The sequence below is a fragment of the Aethalodelphis obliquidens genome, unplaced genomic scaffold, assembly GCF_003676395.1.
Source record: "Aethalodelphis obliquidens isolate GAN/ISIS:26980383/991018 unplaced genomic scaffold, ASM367639v1 scaffold7, whole genome shotgun sequence".
Taxonomy (NCBI): Eukaryota; Metazoa; Chordata; class Mammalia; order Artiodactyla; family Delphinidae; genus Aethalodelphis; species Aethalodelphis obliquidens.
Window position 1 is genome coordinate 18,889,821 of NW_020837951.1, and position 18,006 is coordinate 18,907,826.

Below are 18,006 nucleotides of genomic sequence, written 5' to 3' on the forward strand. Positions count from 1 at the left end.
ACCTTTCTGGCCGAATATTCTTGGGTATCTCATTGTACACCTCTGAGCCTTCATTTCTCACCTTCAAATCAGAGATAATACTCCTACCTCAGAACACTGTCTTGAGCAGTAAATGAGATAATGAACAAAAGTACATAGCAAAGCACCCCTCCTGTAGTAAATTTTGAATGCCAAATAGCTAAATTTATCAGATAGCAACGTATCATAATATAAATAGCATAAACAGTAGGGCTGTGACACAAGAATAAGGTCAGAACTTTCTAGAGAAATCTTATCATAAGTGGCCTCAGAGTCACTTACTGACATCCATCTGGTAGTCAGACCTCCACAGAATAACCTTTGAAATGATCTACCATCTTCTGCTGAAGTTAGCCAAGTCTCTCTCTCCTTAACAGATCCTCAAGGCAGGGCTATTTCTAAGAAAGGACAGTCACGTTTGACCTCAAAGTTTTTGATTCAGTTTGAAGAGGAAAAACAATTCATCTCAGTTTGTCCCCTGAAGATGTGCAACTCCATCTGTTATAGAAAACTCTGTGCTGGTCATGCGGTTTCTAGAAACAACTTTAAAAAAAGTCATGGGAAAGTGAGCCCGATTTGGGGGAACAGGGTTTTTATGCTGGGCCCTAAGCCCATGCCCTTCTCTACACATACTGTGTTTTGAAAAGGCCGCCCAAATAACCTAATCAAATGAATTGTTTTCCTTGCTCATACATACCAAATAAACCTGGCCCTTGCCAGAAACGACACACAATTCCCCAAATAAGAAAAGTAATGTTGCAATACACCTAAACGGGCCCGATTATCCACGGCCTGTGTTTCCCAGAAGATTGTCAAACCAGACAAGAGCAAAAGGGGCCTTTGAGACACCTGGGATCCGGAAGCAGGGTGCTAACGATCCGCATCTGTAGTTCGTAAACGTTTTGTAAACGTTTTGTTTTTAGCAGCAAATTCCTTTTGCACCTGAAATCTTACAAGGAGCCCCACTATGTGACAGGTAAACGAACGGCTATTCTTGGTGAGCTGGGAAGGAGGAGAGGGCTGCCCACACTCGCCTTGTGCACTGAATCCTGGAATATCTCATACTCTTTCTGGGGGAAATCTTGCAGATATTTTCTTTTCTGACTTCAAATCCGTGGCCACTTCAGCCTTAAAAAGAGAGGCTGGGGGATTGCACTTCACCCTGAGCAGCATTCCACTAAGTAGTGAGTGTTTCCATATCCGGAACCCAAACTTTCTAAATCAGCAATGACTACGTTAAATTTCCTTCCTACCTTGTAGAAAAATGAATAGTGGGCCCTGCTCTGCACCATTTGCTGAGCAAAACATAATCACTTTTAAAGAAGAGTAGGCACAAACGGCCTTGTTTGTGATGCAGACATTCTTCAATCAGACACAAAGTGCTATCAGGAGAAGGGGGGAGGGAAAATGCAAAGCCAAGAATGCAGTACAGTACGGAAACTTTGATCTCTGAAGGATGAGAAAAGTCCAGAGATAAAACATCGGACTTGTCCAAACCTGATTCAGCACATGCTTTATACACCCCGTCAGACAGCCTGTGGCCAACAATGAGATGATCTCTCCAAAGTCCAGTACTGAGACGAAGCAGGTAATTCTCTTCCACGTGACCAAGAAGTTCCAAGGAGAAACATCGAAACAGTGATACACAGCTCTGCATTCTCAGAGCCAACGAACTGAGGATAGAAAATACTAGGGAAAAAAATTCCAGGAAGCTCCAAAAGGCCAAACTTGAATTTTCCATGTGCTGGTAACTACACACATAGCATTTACATTGCATTAGGTATTATAAGTAATCTAGAAATGATTTTTTAAAGTATACAGGAGGATGTGCATAGGCGATATGCAAATACTACAGCATTTTATATGCATCCTCAGCTTGTTATCTATGGGGGTCCTGGAACCCATCCCCCAAGGGTACCAAGGAACAGCTGTGTGTCTGTTAGGCTGCCACTTACCAGGTCCTCACTATGTATCAGGTGTGACGTCAGGTATCTGTCAGGTATAAACTCAGAGGTTTATAAATATTATCATCCAATCATCACACATTCCAATGAAATGGTACTGTCAGCTCCAATTGAAGATGAGGGGCACAAGGCTCAGAGATGACCTGGGTGACATGCCCAAGATTACGCAGCTAGCAAACATCGGTGCTGGAGTTCTAACCAAGGCCCATCTGCCTCCAGAGCCTGTACTTTCAACCAACTCCTACTTCTCTTACCCTGACCCACAATTCCACATTTTTCATGGGCCTTTAGGGTGCTAGTCATGCACCCTAAAGGATCTCATGATCTGAGGATCTCATGATCCTCAGAGACCTCCCAGCAGTGGGTTGTCAGCGGTCGTGACGGCATGGCCATCTCAAGGAGGAACAGTGTAGATGTTCCCTTTTCTGACCATCTTCAACTCCTGAAGAAAGCTGTGGCCAGATTACCGCAGTTCAGACAGGAAACTCCCCGAGACCAAGAATGACCACACACACAAACATAAGAAAATCTCTTGCCCCTTTCTTTCTTCCCTAGAGCTGGGCTGTGGGACGTTTGGTTTCTTCGCTTTCTGTTTGCAGCACTGACAAATTCCTCTCTGTCCTTCTTCAGCGGAGCTCCCCCAGCTGGGACACTTAGCCGTGACCGAGGCTGGCTGGGACGGCCTCAAACTCAACTGGACCACAGCTGACCAGGCCTATGAGCATTTTGTCATTCAGGTGCAGGAGGCCAACAGGGTGGAGGCAGCTCAGAACCTCACGGTGCCCGGCAGCCTGCGGGCTGCGGACATCCAGGGCCTCAAGGCCGCCACCCCTTACAGAGTCACCATCTACGGGGTGATCCGGGGCTATAAAACACCAATGCTCTCTGCTGAGGCCTCCACAGGTACCTTCCTCTCCCTGTCCATGATGCTTTCTCTCCAAGAGGCGTGTGGGGAGCCAGCTTCTGTCCATATCTAAATCCTTCCCATGCACCCATCAGCTACTGAACTTGCATGCTCACACACCTCCCTATGGGCTGCGCCTTGGTCCAGACGCCTCTGACATCTCAAGAATGAACGTGCAGATGCTACCTCTTCTGACCTCTAGCCTCTCCCAGACCTTACCTATCCAATCCTATAACTACATCTCTTCTAAAGGATGGCTTTCCATTTCACGAGACAGCCCGATGGTCTTAACTCTTTTCTCCAGTGCTTGGCTATAACTAAGAGCCGACGCTTCCGACGTGTGAGTTCTGGTGGAGCACAGATTATTTACCTTAGAGAGTCTTTTTCCTAGCTGCCAATGCTGCTTTACTATCCCAGATCTCTCAAGGGTATGGGCATGTGGTTCTTGCATTTAAAAGAAATGTTTTAATTTAAATGTTTCTTTAAAATGCACTGAGTATAATACGAGAACTGAATTACCCTCCTCCTCCGGGCAATTCTCTCAGATACTCAAGTCACTGTTAGAACATCAAATTAGCAAATAGCTAGACCAAAAAAGAAAAAAAACAAAAAATCACACAATTATGACTGGAGACAGTACCAAAGAACAAGCCATTCATTAGCAGAAGTACACACAGCAGCATTTGAAACAAAGAATGTCCGGGCTATGAATGTCAAAGATCTGATGCCCTTTTTGTTCTTTTAATGGAGAGTTGCTCCCTGGACTGTTGGCCTTTGCATGGCACACTCCCAGCCCGGACCCAGGAGGGTGCCTTACAGTTTACTCATCACTCTGCTCCAGTGACAGGGCATTCAGTGTTTCCCTGCAGCCTGCTCAAGAGCCCAGCCCTCCCCAGCACTGGTTTCCATGTTTCATCTTCCCATGTGCCTCCGCTAGTGTGAAACTGAACAGAGGCTGTCAGGTTTGGTTTTTGCATATGCCTGCCCCATTTTCCTATAATTATTGCAACTAAACTTTTCTGCAAACCTGTGTGTCCTAGTGGATTCTAGCAAAAGCTCTGCATTTTAGCCTCAATCATTTCAGTAACTCTCGCTGAGATAAACACACAGCACAGACAACTGCTGCATGAATGGTGACCCTGAAATGCCTAAAAATTGCAGCTGAGGCTGCCCTGGATGGACTCAGGGCTCTTTTATCTAACATCCATAAACAATCCCGTCTCAGAAGGCAAAGAAATCACCCGCCACTTTTGATCTTTCCTGAAGATCTTGCGGTTTGGGTGTTCTTAGTATTTATATATATATATTTTTTCTTTATAATGATAGCAACATTCTTGCTCCTGACAAGTTGGTCTGTGGGGAAGAAGGGCCATAATTCCATCTGACCTGCGTTTCACCAGATCTCTTGGGACGGGAAGTCTTTCTCCTGCCTTGCTAGAGAGACAATACTAGCTTTTCAAATCTTGCTTCTGCCTGCCTTCTGCACATTTTATTCCTGTTGCTTGGAAAACCACTGGTAGGATCATCTCTGAGACAAAATGTTACTTCTTGGCCAAACAGGGTTGCCTGATGGCCTTGTCCTGGCTCAGCTCTCTTGGTTGGCAATGCAATACTAGCTTTCTTGGCCCATGTAGAAGCAGTTAAGAAAAGACAAGCTATTTTAACAGAATATGAGAACAGCTGGCCCTTGTCAGAAGTATGATGAAAATACCAAGATTTACATTGACAAATTGCCAATTCCCTTTAAGTCACAAAATCAGAAGCCTCAAGGTACCACCTTGGGAGGGTAATGGCGTCAGAATTATTTAGTCGTCATCTGAACAGATGGGAGCTCCCTCAAAGCAAAGGATGTCCGCTGGCTGCAGCCAAGTACTTGTGGTCTCCTGAGTGCAATTTAAGAGACTAGAAGCCGCCAGCGCTCGTATCTTTTGACCGATGGCCAGCATCCCTGAGGTGTGGCTCCCAGAAGCATCTGGGCTTCGACAGAACAGGTCCTGCTGCCGTCACTGGGCATGTCTCCTCACACACGCCAGATCTCGGCCAGGCCCTGATCTCGTGTGGCAGCTCGGGAGCGGGGAAATCTAATTGCCATACCTTCCTTTTTGTATTTTTCTTTTAATAAATCCCCTTTTTCTCTCCCATTGGCACTGATTGGTAACATCTCTTCGTGTCACCCTAAGCCTGAACTGTCGGATCTTTCTAGCTGGCTATGGTTCTGTTAACAACTGCAGTCTTAAAACCCAAACGCAATGATTAACTCAGATTTATTTGTTTCTTCTCTCCTACCCCTCCTTTTTCAGCCGGAGAACCTGAAATCGGAAACTTAAATGTTTCCGACATCACTCCTGAGAGCTTCAATCTCTCCTGGACAGCTACCGATGGGGCCTTCAAGACCTTTACCATTGAAATTATTGATTCCAATAGGTTCCTGGAAACGATGGAATATAACATCTCTGGTGCTGAACGAACTGCTCACATCTCAGGGCTCCGCCCTAATAATGATTTTATTGTCTACCTCTCTGGACTCACTCCCAGCATCCGGACCAAAACCATCAGTGCCACGGCCACCACAGGTACATGCACACTCGCCCGCTCCTAACACCCTCTCTCCAGAATCTTTTTTGCAGGGCAAAGCCACTCCTTCCTGCCCATTGAAGCACAGGCCACAGGGCACTAACTGTTCCGTGACACTAGGCTGGAGCGCTATTTAACATAACTCTCTTCCAGCAGCAGCCCAAATGGTGACTTTCCTAATTTGTCCCTGACCAGGACATTTGCAGCATAAAATGTAGTTTGGTCCAGAATGCCAAGTTGAATCTGGAGAAAAGAATTCTCCTCATCAGTAGCCAAAAAGCCATGATGAGAGCTGTCCTTGACTTGGAAAGACGTCTATATTGGTCAGAGAGGTCTTAAAACTTATATTGTGTGTTATCCAACTGTCTTGTCTTCCTAGCGCCTTTGACTTCCTAATACCCAAATATTCCAACGATTTAATGAAACTGAATTGGGCAAGTGATGAGAAAGAGCAAAGATTATTCACCACATGAGTTCACGAGGAAATCATGCCATTCAGACCACTCCAATTCCAATGCCACCTCTAGGAGAAAAGACCAGAACATGCTGGCTTGCTTCCAGAACAGTGAATGGCAGATGGCAAAAATAAAAGTAGAGTTTAAATAAGGAATTTGGTCAACAAAAGAGTGAACCACTTTCACCAAATCCGCGGTATCTGTGACATACACACTATGGGAAATGCTCTCTGGAATGCAGCAAAAGACAATTCTATGTGAATTCAGAAAGGAGAGCCTTGTCCATTCAAAATAGCATTCTTAGCACATTTTGGACAATGCCTTCTCTTGAGAGATAAAGTTAGATATCACAAACTGAAATTTAAAGTTATTTGTGGAGTAAGCACAGGAGAGTCTTTTCTTCTTGATCACAAAAAGGGGTCCCATATTCTAGGGCAATTTAAGAAAAGGGTTAACATTGTAGTATCAAGAGCATCTATCATTTAAGTCACTCACAGCTGAGGGAGAGTCTGCCCTCATTCCACATGAGTCCACAAAGTGTTATCAGCATGGACCACAGGAAAAGCAGTGAGCCAGCAATATCTAGTTCTCAGCCCAGCCAGATGAAAGTATACCAAAACCTAGGGAAATTAGTCAAACACATATATTTCTTCCTCACGGCTCAAGTTGGTTTTCAAAAAAAGGCAAGTGTCTTTACCAGAGGGTTAAGGCTAAAACTTTATGGATTTAGTCTTACATGTTTTGATTTTGACCCTCTAATAGTGTTTTGTTTTTTGTTTTTTGTGTTTTTTTTTTTTTTTGGCTGTGTTGGGTCTTCATTGCCACGCGTGGGCTTTCTCTACTTGTGGCGAGCAGGGGCTACTCTTCGATGCAGTGCTCGGGCTTCTCATTGCGGTGGCCTCTCTTGTTGAGGAGCATGGGCTCTAGGCATGCAGGCTTCAGTAGTTGTGGCTCATGGGCCCTAGAGCATAGGCTCAGTAGTTGTGGCGCACGGGCTTAGTTGCTCCGCGGCATGTGGGATCTTCCCGGACTAGAGCTTGAACCCTTGTCCCCTGCATTGGCAGGCGGATTCTTAATCACGGCGCCACCAGGGAAGTGCCTCTAATAGTGTTTTGAACTGACACACTTTCGTATTTTTTTCTTCTTGCTTTAGTAGCTGAACCTCTCCTTAGCTGCCTCACTGTCTCAAATGTGACCTCGGGCAGTGTGTCCATCTCATGGGTAGCTCAGGAGTCTACCTCTGATAGCTTTCTTATAGAAGTTAGGAATTCTGACCACCTCCAGGAAATGGTGGTACGTTCTGTGCCTGCGGCGTCTCGCAGCTTTGTCATCACCAACCTCAAAGCTTCTTCTGATTACACTGTCCACCTTCACGGGCTGATTGGCAGGCAGTGTGCTCAGACCCTGATGGTCCAAGCAACCACATGTATTTCCCACGATGGGTTCTTCACTCTCCCTTGAACTTCCCCCGAAGAGCGTTCCAAAAAAATCAACCTCTACCCATTTTTCACCCTCCTGGTCCCTCCAGATCCTTCTCAAATTTGAGAGAGACATCCAAATCAGAGCTTGAAAACTTTAAAAGGAAAAATTCTCACCCCAAATTAAGGAACTTCTGTGTCAACCTCTTTTTTCTAAATACCCACTCACATCTGGAGTTGCTCTGTTTGTTTGTATAGAGTTAACCTGATGTGGTCTGGTTGAATTTCCAAGCCATCCTTTCATCTGATCTCGAATAATCTTTTCCAGTTCCCATTATTGTCTGCCTGTGGTCTTTCTAATCAAAGTTTGCCCATGTGTCTTATTCAAAGGGGTGTGTTCATGCCATTGTTGTTTTCCTCGGTCAGAACGATCTACATTCTCTTTCTCTCCACCAAGATTTTAAAAGCAGTGTCACTAGCATGCAGAGAAAAAGACCCCAAAGCACACCCCAAGTCCCACACGAGAGGACCCAGTGGTCTCATCTTGTTCTTGAGACTTTTGTCTGCATTCCCTACAGACTGCTCTTTTTTTGACATTTACTCTATCAAGCATGTTTTGTCATCCACTGACATCTGTCACAAAGTGTCAGAGTCTTCCTTTCATCTATCATCTTGTTCAAATCTTGGTGCATGTGGTGAGCATTCAGAGTATTAAGTTTTTGAAAATGTCTGTCTTTCCTGGAAGCAGACAACATGTCAAGAAACTGTTTCAAAGGGTTAGAAGTGGTAAAAGAAAAACAGCCCTAGCTTGCATGCAACACTGACCGGCCCCTAACTACCACTCTCTGAGTTCTCTTCTCGCAACTCGCTTTTCAGCTTGGTTGCATCATTTGGGAGACAGCTAGAGGTTAAGCTAACCTTGCAAACCCAGGTCTTATTGGGTTTTGGCACTGCCGGTCTCTGTCTGGTAGCATGAAAAGAGTCCTAACGTGCGTCCTTAATTCGGGAGATTCCTTCCACAGCAAAATATAAGGAAAAAGCAGACAGAGTCCCATTTGAAGGATTTCACTTTTTCTGTGGTTGAGGTAATTTGCCAATGCTGTACCTGAAAATTATAGCATCATTAGCTTCTCTAACTAATTGCTAAGGAGGAAATCCCATGCCATTACTTACGGCTGTCCTCTGCTTCTGAGCCAGATTCATTTGTCCTTAGAGACTTTATGGCATTGAGTTATGCTGTGCAGTTGTCCGGTTAAAGTTTATCCAGATGAGCTCCTTCTTTCCTCCAAATACTGGAGCTGCAGCAAAACAACACCCGAGTCCTTGGAAGAAAGAGTCTGCTTCTTCCCAACCCTAAATCCTGACCCTAGTATCTCAATCCTCCAGGACTGTTGCCTCTCTCTAAAATACAGTCTGGGTTGAACTTATTTTAATGTTAGTATTATTTGATAAATGTGCATTTAGGTGGCCAGACCATATACATCCCAGTTGAAACTAGCAGTATAGGCCCCCTACATTAAAAATGAATTGTTCTCATCACTGATTATCTAGATTTTAAGGGACAAGAGAAACTTAACCTCAGGGGAACCATCCATCTTTCCAAATTATCCAATAAGTGAATTTCATAATCAGAAAATGCAAAGTCTAACTTCAAGTTTTCCTTTAACTTTTACATATACCAGGAATTTTTAAATAGAGGACATTTTCACCTTTATAGTGTTTAGAGTGAGATGTGGATTTTCCTATGGTTCATACATTTGGGTTTTTGACTACTACAAAGAATTTCTCTTCTGTGGATATTAACCTTTAATTTCTACAATCCAAACAGATCACAGAAGACTAAATCGGGAAACTCCAAAGTAGCGTTTTCTAAGGCATGTTCAGTGGCACACCAGCAACTTGAGATGTTCAGAGAATATTCCTCAGGAAAGGTATCCATTGATAAGCTTATGAAGTGCTGGGCTAAACAAAATTAAGTAGGCTTCTTTACAGAACCAGCATTCTGAGGCCTTCAAAATGCTAGTATGCTTCGTGAATCTCTAGGGTGAGATATAATATTCAATATAATGTGAAGCTATCTTTTCTTGGAACATCTTACAGAGCTAGTGTCCCATCACAAACCTTAGAAAATGTACTCTTAATACATCTTTACAATAATTCATCTACTGCTATAATGGCTTCTTCACTTTTCTTCATACATGACCAGCAAGTGGTCACGTCTCTACTTAAAAAAAAAAAATGCAAGTCCACACCTGCAGAGAAAGCAATGTATTTTCTAACATTATAACCAACGCAGGTGTGGACACAACCTAACGCACTACCTTTCTGCAAATATTCGGAGGGATTGATACTTTCATATTCTATGGGTACGTTCTGTAGAAATCCTCTGCTTCCTCTCATAATGTGTCTCTCTTTCTCTCTGCCCATGTTCCTTTCCCTCAGAGCCAGAGCCACTGCTGGGCGTATGCTAATCCTTAGCAATATTACCCCTGACAGCTTCACCGTGTCATGGACCACTCAAGCCGGGCCTTTTGCAAAGATTGTTATCAGTGTTAGGATTTCTCCCTCGCTGCAGGAGCCCCGGCAGTTCACAGTCTCAGGAGACGCACAGCACGCTCACATCACAGGCTTGGTGGAGAACACTGGCTGTGACGTTAGTGTGGCAGGGACCACCTGGGCTGGGGACCCCACCAGACCCCTCACTGCCTTTGTCGTGACAGGTACTCATTCAGAGGTTCTCGCTTGTCTGTTCAGAATTCTAAAATGGGGAAAAGAAAGAGGATAGGCATTCTAAAGGGAAATTCAACCCCAAATATAGCCTTCATTCCACATGTAAACTTCTACGTGAAAAGAAAGCAAATACTCTTGCAAAGAGAGACCTTTCACAGCCACTCTTAGGAAATGGAGCCAGTAGACTCAACAGTTGTATAAAACTGCCAGGGAATCCTGTGCCCAGTTTTATAGGTTTTCTGAGTCACGGTTTGGAGATCCTGGCTGAAGAGTGAGTTCTAAGTTACAAATGGCCCAAGGCAGGATTTTGTCCATAAGTCATGCTAGGTAAAGCAGCCCATGAACTACCTGCCCCAGAAATAAAATAATTTATCTTTTTCTTCTAAAAAAGTTACTTCTTAAGATTGACATCTACAACAGATTAAGGAAGGTTCAATCTAAGATAGCAAATAAATCTCAATTTTAATTAAACCTTAACCATTCATTAAACTCGACTTCTTACTTCTCTTTAAATTACAAAAACAGATGGTTTTCTATTTCCTTTCCTGAAATTATCCTAAATCCATGGCAAAGGATGCAAATGGTGTCAATTTACCAAGTCTCTAGCCTGAAAAGCCTCAGAAAATATTTAGAAGTCTCTTGCCTTCCACTAATGATAATTTTTAGGAGACCAACTTTGCTGGCTGATTTTCACTTTAAACCAGGCCTCTCTTGAGGTCTGAATTGCTATAAATTGCTATTTATCTACATAAGTAAAATACATTAATAAGTTCAATTACATATTTAACTAGAGGCAGCATGGTTTCCTAGAAGAATGGGGATCTTCAGATCAGGCTATGTGGTTCCTAATCCTCTCCCACATCTTTTTAGCTACATAACCTTGGCCAGTTCTTAACTTCTCTGAACCCCACTCCTTTATGTATGAAGAGAAGATATTCAATTCACAGGCACCTCTGGCAGCCTCTTCTCAGGTATTAAATGGATGTGGTGCAATTTAACTGCCTGGCATCCCGGAGGCATTTTACAGTTGCTGGGTCCTTTCCTCTATCTCCCAACAATATGAGGAAAGTAGTGTTCTCAAAAATAAGCAATAAGAAAAAAAAAAAAAAAAAAGGAAGAGAAAAGAAAGAAAAGGAAAAGCAACAGCCTAGATAGAAACAATAGACCTCTGCAATCATGACTTTCCTATTATTATTATTATTTTTCAATGTTGGGGCAAGGAGTGTATTAATTAATTTATTTACTTTTGCTGTGTTGGGTCTTCGTTTCTGTGCAAGGGCTTTCTCTACTTGTGGCAAGCGGGGGCCACTCTTCATCACGGTGCACGGGCCTCTCACTATCGCGGCCTCTCTTGTTGCGGAGCACAGGCTCCAGACGCGCAGGCTCAGTAGTTGAGGCTCACGGGCCCAGTTGCTCCGCGGCATGTGGGATCCTCCCAGACCAGGGCTCAAACCTGTGTCCCCTGCATTGGCAGGCAGATTCTCAACTACTGCGCCACCAGGGAAGCCCTTTCCTATTATTCTTAAGAGAACACTACACGTTTTCAGGTAAGATCAGAGAGTAGTTATGCTTTCTGTCCAGTTAGCTAATGTGAATTCAATTGTTCAGTCTTCAGATGCAGAACAAGTAATTCCTTAGTGGGGTGAGGCGAGGAGTAGCCATGACTAAGAACCTCACTGCCCAGGAGGGGAAGCATGGCCGGCCACGGATCCCATCAGGCCCTTATTTGTAGCCTCTTGCAGGACCTCCCACAGAACAGAGAGAAGAAAGGGAGGCTGGTCTTGGGAATCCTAGATCCAGTTACAGCATTGTCTCAGCTAATCCTTGATGTGAAAAGACTCTGCATTTTAAAAGAAGCACATTTTAAAAAGAGAAAAGAAAAAAAAAAAAAACTGAACATAAGGGACTATAAATAACAAGCCCTTGATGGACTAATTAGCCTGAACGTCCTCCTTTTCATCAGAATTCTCCGCTTTGATGGCATGGAAGTGCAAGGAGGCCAGTTATCAGAGAAAGGCGCCACTTATCTAAACAAAGCTCTGCAACAGAATTTGAAACCCTTGCCTTGCAGACAAAGAGGCCTGTTTGCACAGTATATGTGATTTCATCTTTGTCTTTGATAGAGTTATGATTTGGGGGAGATCCTTATTTGCTTAAAAAAAAAAAAAAAGCTTCAAGACAAACACCAAGTGGTTCAAAATAAGTACTGGAAATCCAAGCCACAGCAAAATTTAAATCTCCGCTTAGGGGGTTAGGGCATTCATTTACTCGTTCTTTCAGTCACCAAACATCTCTTTTTAAACATTTTTCTTTACATTCCATGGATTAGACTCTGGGCATTAGTGTAAGGTCGTTTATCTCTTTGAATGCTTCCATTTAGCTTCAGTGAAAAAGCAGGCTCTAACCTAGATGTGGATAAAGCAGCCTTGGCCATGGAATCCCCATCCCCAGGCCCACTTTGATGAAAAACAAACACATGCACCATGACTGTGTTTTGTTTTATTAGAGGGGAGCCACTGGACCTTCTCCACTAACCCTGCTTATGCCTCAGGTCTTGCCAGCACCCATGGGGTTGACTAATTATTAGACTTTGGCTTAGGGTGTGGAAAGAACATTGAACCCGGAGTCAGATGATGTGGGTTGGATCCCAGCTCAGCCGCCTAGTGGATATGTGACCTTGGATAAATCACTGACCTCTCTACTTCCTTTGCTGCCACGGGGGAGAAGAAGGGGTAGTAATATCTACTTACAGTGTCATTGTGGGGACTCAGTAGGATGATGGATGTGAAGCCTTGTCAACTGGGAAGTATTGACAGAAACCAAGCTGATATAAGGTCATTCCTTTGGGGCATCCCTTGGCACCTATGAAATAAGAGTGCCTGAGACACAGATGTCTGGTGAACGAATGAACAAATAGTGACAGAACTTACTGAAGAGCCTAACTTTATCCAGGAAAATAAACAGCAAGAGAATTAGCAAATCTTAGTATTCCTTACTGGGCCATAATCATAAGTGGTTACATTCGGACGCATGAAAAATCTTACCTCATCCCTTTATCTCAGCTGGTGAGGATGTATGTCACTAACTGGCCTATTCAACTTAATTCAAAATAGGAACTAGAAGTGGAATAGAAACATACAAAGTATACCGAAAAGGAAGTATACTTTAAAAAATAAAATTAAAAAGCTGATGTCCTTCAAGACTACATGTTAGTGGGAAATAGACAAAGGAGTCCAAACCCAACACAGGATATTTGATTTTATCAGGAAAAATTCATGGTCTTTGGAGTCAGACCCAGCTAAAATCTTGCTCTCTCACATACTAGGCTCTGTGACTTTGGCCAAGTCAGTCAACTTCTTTGAAGCTCCGTTTTCTTGCCTGTATAATGGGAATAATATCTATCTCATAGGCTGGTTGAGAGATTTACACAAGACAACATCCTCTGGCACCCAATAAGCTCTTATGAAATATGCACTTTCTGAGTATGTAACATGTTTAATGATTGAGTGGGTATCTACCAGTGCTCGTGGAGACTTGTGCTTTCCCAGCAGAGTCAGTGCTGCTAACCTGAGTTATTTTCACCCCTCCATTCTTTCAGAGGCCCTGCCCCTTCTGGAAAACCTAACCATTTCCGACATTAATCCCTACGGGTTCACAGTTTCCTGGATGGCATCGGAGAATGCCTTTGACAGATTCCTAGTAACGGTGGTGGATTCTGGGAAGCTGCTGGACCCCCAGGAATTCACACTTTCAGGAACCCAGAGGAAGCTGGAGCTTAGAGGCCTCATAACCGGCATTGGCTATGAGGTCACGGTCTCTGGCTTCACCCAAGGGCACCAAACCAAGCCCTTGAGGGCTGAGATTGTTACAGGTATTTTGGCTCAAGTGAGCCATTTTCTCCTCTTCCTGGTTCCCTTCCATGTAATCCATCTACAAGATCACCACGGTTTTAACACCCCTGTCCATGTTCCCTACTTAATCCATAGATGTGGCCTGTTCCTTATGTCACCCCCCCAACATTTTCTCTTGTCTTATGTCTCTAACAAGCTCTCCCCTTCTCCCACTCCAGATACGAGAAGGTCGAAATGTTTCCACTAGGCATCCCAAATCCTTTAGGCCATGTCTTGTCTGTAGCTCTTGCGTGCTTACTCCACGTCACCCTCCTCTGTGTTCATCATGGCTGGTCCCCAGCTACATTTCAGCCTTCTCAAAAGAAATATACCAACGAGTATATTTCAAAAACTTATTTACTACGTTTGTCACCTCAAAGCCTCAACTGTGGTCTTGACAAACTTCCCAGGTGGGCTTGTCATTGGAAAACCAACTGTGAACTTATACTGGTAAACACTAATATCATCGAGATTCTTCAGTACAGACTAAATGCATAATTTTCTCAACACTAATACTTCCTAGAGAAATATAGCATGAACAACTTTAACAGTCCACAATCTGTATTTCCCAAAGTCTTTCTAGAGCTTACTAACTCCATATTCAAAGGTACTTAGTGAAGAAGTTCCATGTTCAAATAAGTTTTGGAAACATGGAGTTAAACATAGTTTAACAGGATCCTTGACCACAAGGCTTTAGAGAACATTCTAATGTGCATGCTTCTCTCCAAGAGGGACTTACCCAGGCAATGTTTCCCAAACTTATTTTACAATGGATTATGATCAAACAGGAATAGTTTGCTCTAAGTGCACTTTGGGAAACTCAGCTCTAAATTTACCTTGACATTGAGTTTTGTCTAGTTAAGGCAATTCAAGATAATACCTTGGGTCTGAAGTACGTAGCACAAGAGGTTCCAAGTCTTAGTTCTACCATCTGAACACTTACTGAATGGTTAACACAAAGCAGGCCAGTCAAGAGTAGGAGCCTTCTTTAGGAAAGCAGCTCCAAGAAAAAGACCAAAAGGAACATAACACTTGTAACATTTTAAAAGCCATTTTCCTCAGGATCAAGGGAGATATAATCAGTAGTATCATCACGGGCAGCTCTACAGATCATTAATGCTGGTTTATGTGTCTTTTCAAAAAGAAAAGAGGGTCTCACAGAGCACGGGCACTCAGCCACTGGCGGACAGAGAGCAAATGTAAACAAATTACTGACTTTGAACTTGTTTAATAATGCATGGGAGGGGCCACTGCTGAGTCCAGATGTGGATTTACAGAATTGCTTTTAGACAAAACTCACACATGCAAGCACCCACTTGGCTTGTATTGAATGTGTCAACTCCATCCTTCCCCTCTCCTAGATCTACTAGACATGTTCGTGTTTGATAATTTTATTTTCGGTATCTCAGGACACTTCTACCTCTGAGAGCTGGGGCATCACTCCATATTGATACCCCCACTGGAGAGAAGATTGCACGGGCTGCTGAATGATATTCTCTCTCCTCCTTCCACCATTTTCTCCCCCTCTAGAAGCCGAGCCAGAAGTTGACAACCTTCTGGTTTCAGATGCCACCCCAGACGGTTTCCGTCTGTCCTGGACAGCTGATGAAGGGGTCTTCGACAGCTTTGTTCTCAAAATCAGAGATACCAAAAAGCAGTCTGAACCACTGGAAATAACCCTACTTGCCCCCGAACGTACCAGGGACATCACAGGTCTCAGAGAGGCCACTGAATACGAAATTGAACTCTATGGAATAAGCAGTGGAAGGCGATCCCAGCCAGTCAGTGCTATAGCAACAACAGGTACCGTATATAAATGGGAGAGAATAGAGAAAAGTTCTCTGTTCCTCTTCTCACAGGGCTGGGAAATTACAAGAGCTTCGGATGCAGACAAGCTTGTGTTTGAATCCTGACTCCTGAGTATAGACTAGGTGACCATGGCTAAGTCTTTATGCAAAAAGTACGATGCCACTTACTTAATAGTGTTGTGAGGATTAAATGAGATAATTCATGGAAAGCCCATACAGAGGCCCTGGCATGCAGCAAGGGCTGAGCAAATGAGAGCTATTAACATTTTTATTATTGTCATTAAGATGGTCATTACAATCGTTGCTTTTCTCTTTTTTAATTCCAAAGGCCCTTCCTTCTACCTATTATCATGTTTTATCCAGAGGTATACTTCCTTATTCTTTGGTCAAATGTTCAAACTATGCAGGGAATAATGAAGAAGTGGTACCTCCACCTATAAAGATTAATACTTATAAAATGCTATGTGTGAAATGGTCAGTATCCTGATCGAGAAGGAAAAAAGAGGAGGCTGGCACGGTCGGCAGGCTGCTCCTCACGAGGCTCAGTCATTTTATCTGATGCTCATGGCAGCTCTAAATGGCACTGGAGGGAGAAATGAAAATCCTTTTCAATATGAGTTGTTTCGAGGAGAACGAAAAAAGATGGTTATAACATGACTGTTTATAATGATAATACTAAGACTAATATGACTCTTTAAAGAGAAAAGGAATGACCTTCCACAGGTAGGGTGAATTCCTTCAGGAAACTGAGGCAGGTACAGAAACGGAGCATTTGCTAGAGACCACTGCTTCAGAGGAACCAGGGGGAAGAATCACAGAACTACAGGCAGAGGTAGAAGGGACCTGAGAAATGATGTAGCCCAGACTCTTCTGTTTGTGCACGAAGAATCTGTGGCCCAAGAAGGTGAAGTGACTTGCCTAAGGTCACACAGCCAGATTTGGGGTAGAACCCAAATGCCAAGTTATTTAATATTATTAAATAGAAGTGGGCTAGGTGACAGATAACCAACGAATAGACACACTTGCCATCTCTGACAGGCAAAGAGCATAACACTAGCCAAAACCTTCCCTTTGTCCAGAGATGAGTATTTTTTGATGCCAAATTTCAGGACCTAATGAGCTCCGAGAAGCCACCTGTAGAAATCATACTCGGTATTTGTAGACATGCGGCAATTCAGCCAGAAGAAATACCCTGTTTCTTATTGACACAGACCCTATCCCGGGGACGCGGGTCCTTGTCTCCTCTTCCCTGTGGCTTCGGATCAGAGGCTGATTCTGCCCTTGGTTTCTAAACACTGCTTTTCAAAGTTTACTTCTGATCGCTGGTGTGGTTCTGATCGCTGGTGTGGTTCTGATCGCTGGTGTTGTTCTGATCGCTGGTGTGGTTCTGATCGCTGGTGTGGTTCTGATCGCTGGTTTTGTTCTGATCGCTGGTTTGGTTCTGATCGCTGGTTTTGTTCTGATCGCTGGTTTGGTTCTGATCACTGGTTTGGTTCTGATCACTGGTTTTGTTTTGCTGATCTTTTTTTTCTAGGGGCTCCGCAGTTCTAAAGCAAAAATGAAAACGAATAATCATGAGGTTGTTTTTTTTTTTCCTAAGAACAAGAGAAAAGAAAAGGCCCTCTAGGAGTGCCCTTTCTTTGATTTTTTTTCTCTGGGGCCTTGCGTCTCACAGCCGAAGAGAAGCGTGTGCGTTGGTGTATGCGTGTACACACGTGTGCTCCGGTACCTGGCGAGGACGGGAGAGGTGACTCTTGATCACAGCAGACGTGCGATTTACCTCATCAGCTTCGTAAAGTTTCCCTTTTGTGTTTTCATTCTTTCTCCTTGTAAACCCTTCTCTCTGGTCCTCTTTTTCCCTGTAAAAGCTGCCGCAGGTTCTCCTCTCACTCCCTGAACATGAGCTGGCAGCCCTGAGTGCCCCAGCGCCAGGGAGCGTGGGTAGAAGCAGTGTAGCTGAAAGGTTAAGCCTGCAGCCTCTGGGCAGATCCCCTGGACTCAGATCCCTGCTCTACCTCTTCCCACAGCTATGTGAGCGTGAGCAAGTCTCCTTCCCCTCCCAGCCTCAGTCCCCTCATCTGGCCAATAGAATTTAACTCCAAGGTCAGCCATGAGGTTCATGTCACATCATAAATGTCAAGTATTTAGTTTCCTTGTCCACTGTAACAATATTAGCTAATATTATGTTTGGGTGATTTAACATACATTTTATTTTATTTTTTTATTTTTTATTTTTATTTTTTTG

At 43.7% G+C, this 18,006-nt stretch overlaps 1 protein-coding gene across 13 annotated transcripts in view; it reads left to right on the top strand.

Moving 5' to 3' along the window:
- The window catches only part of TNC (tenascin C), a 93,782-nt gene that overhangs the window by 52,748 nt on the left and 23,028 nt on the right, over window positions 1–18,006 (top strand). For 6 of the 13 annotated variants that reach the window (XM_027105072.1, XM_027105074.1, XM_027105075.1 and 3 more), the window contains 4 exons: window positions 2,613–2,885; window positions 5,187–5,459; window positions 13,662–13,934; window positions 15,484–15,756. In XM_027105072.1, coding sequence (XP_026960873.1) covers window positions 2,613–2,885; window positions 5,187–5,459; window positions 13,662–13,934; window positions 15,484–15,756 — 1,092 coding nt within the window. The remainder of the gene's footprint in view (window positions 1–2,612; window positions 2,886–5,186; window positions 5,460–13,661; window positions 13,935–15,483; window positions 15,757–18,006) is intronic. The other 7 variants (XM_027105073.1, XM_027105076.1, XM_027105081.1 and 4 more) reach the window with 5 other exon arrangements.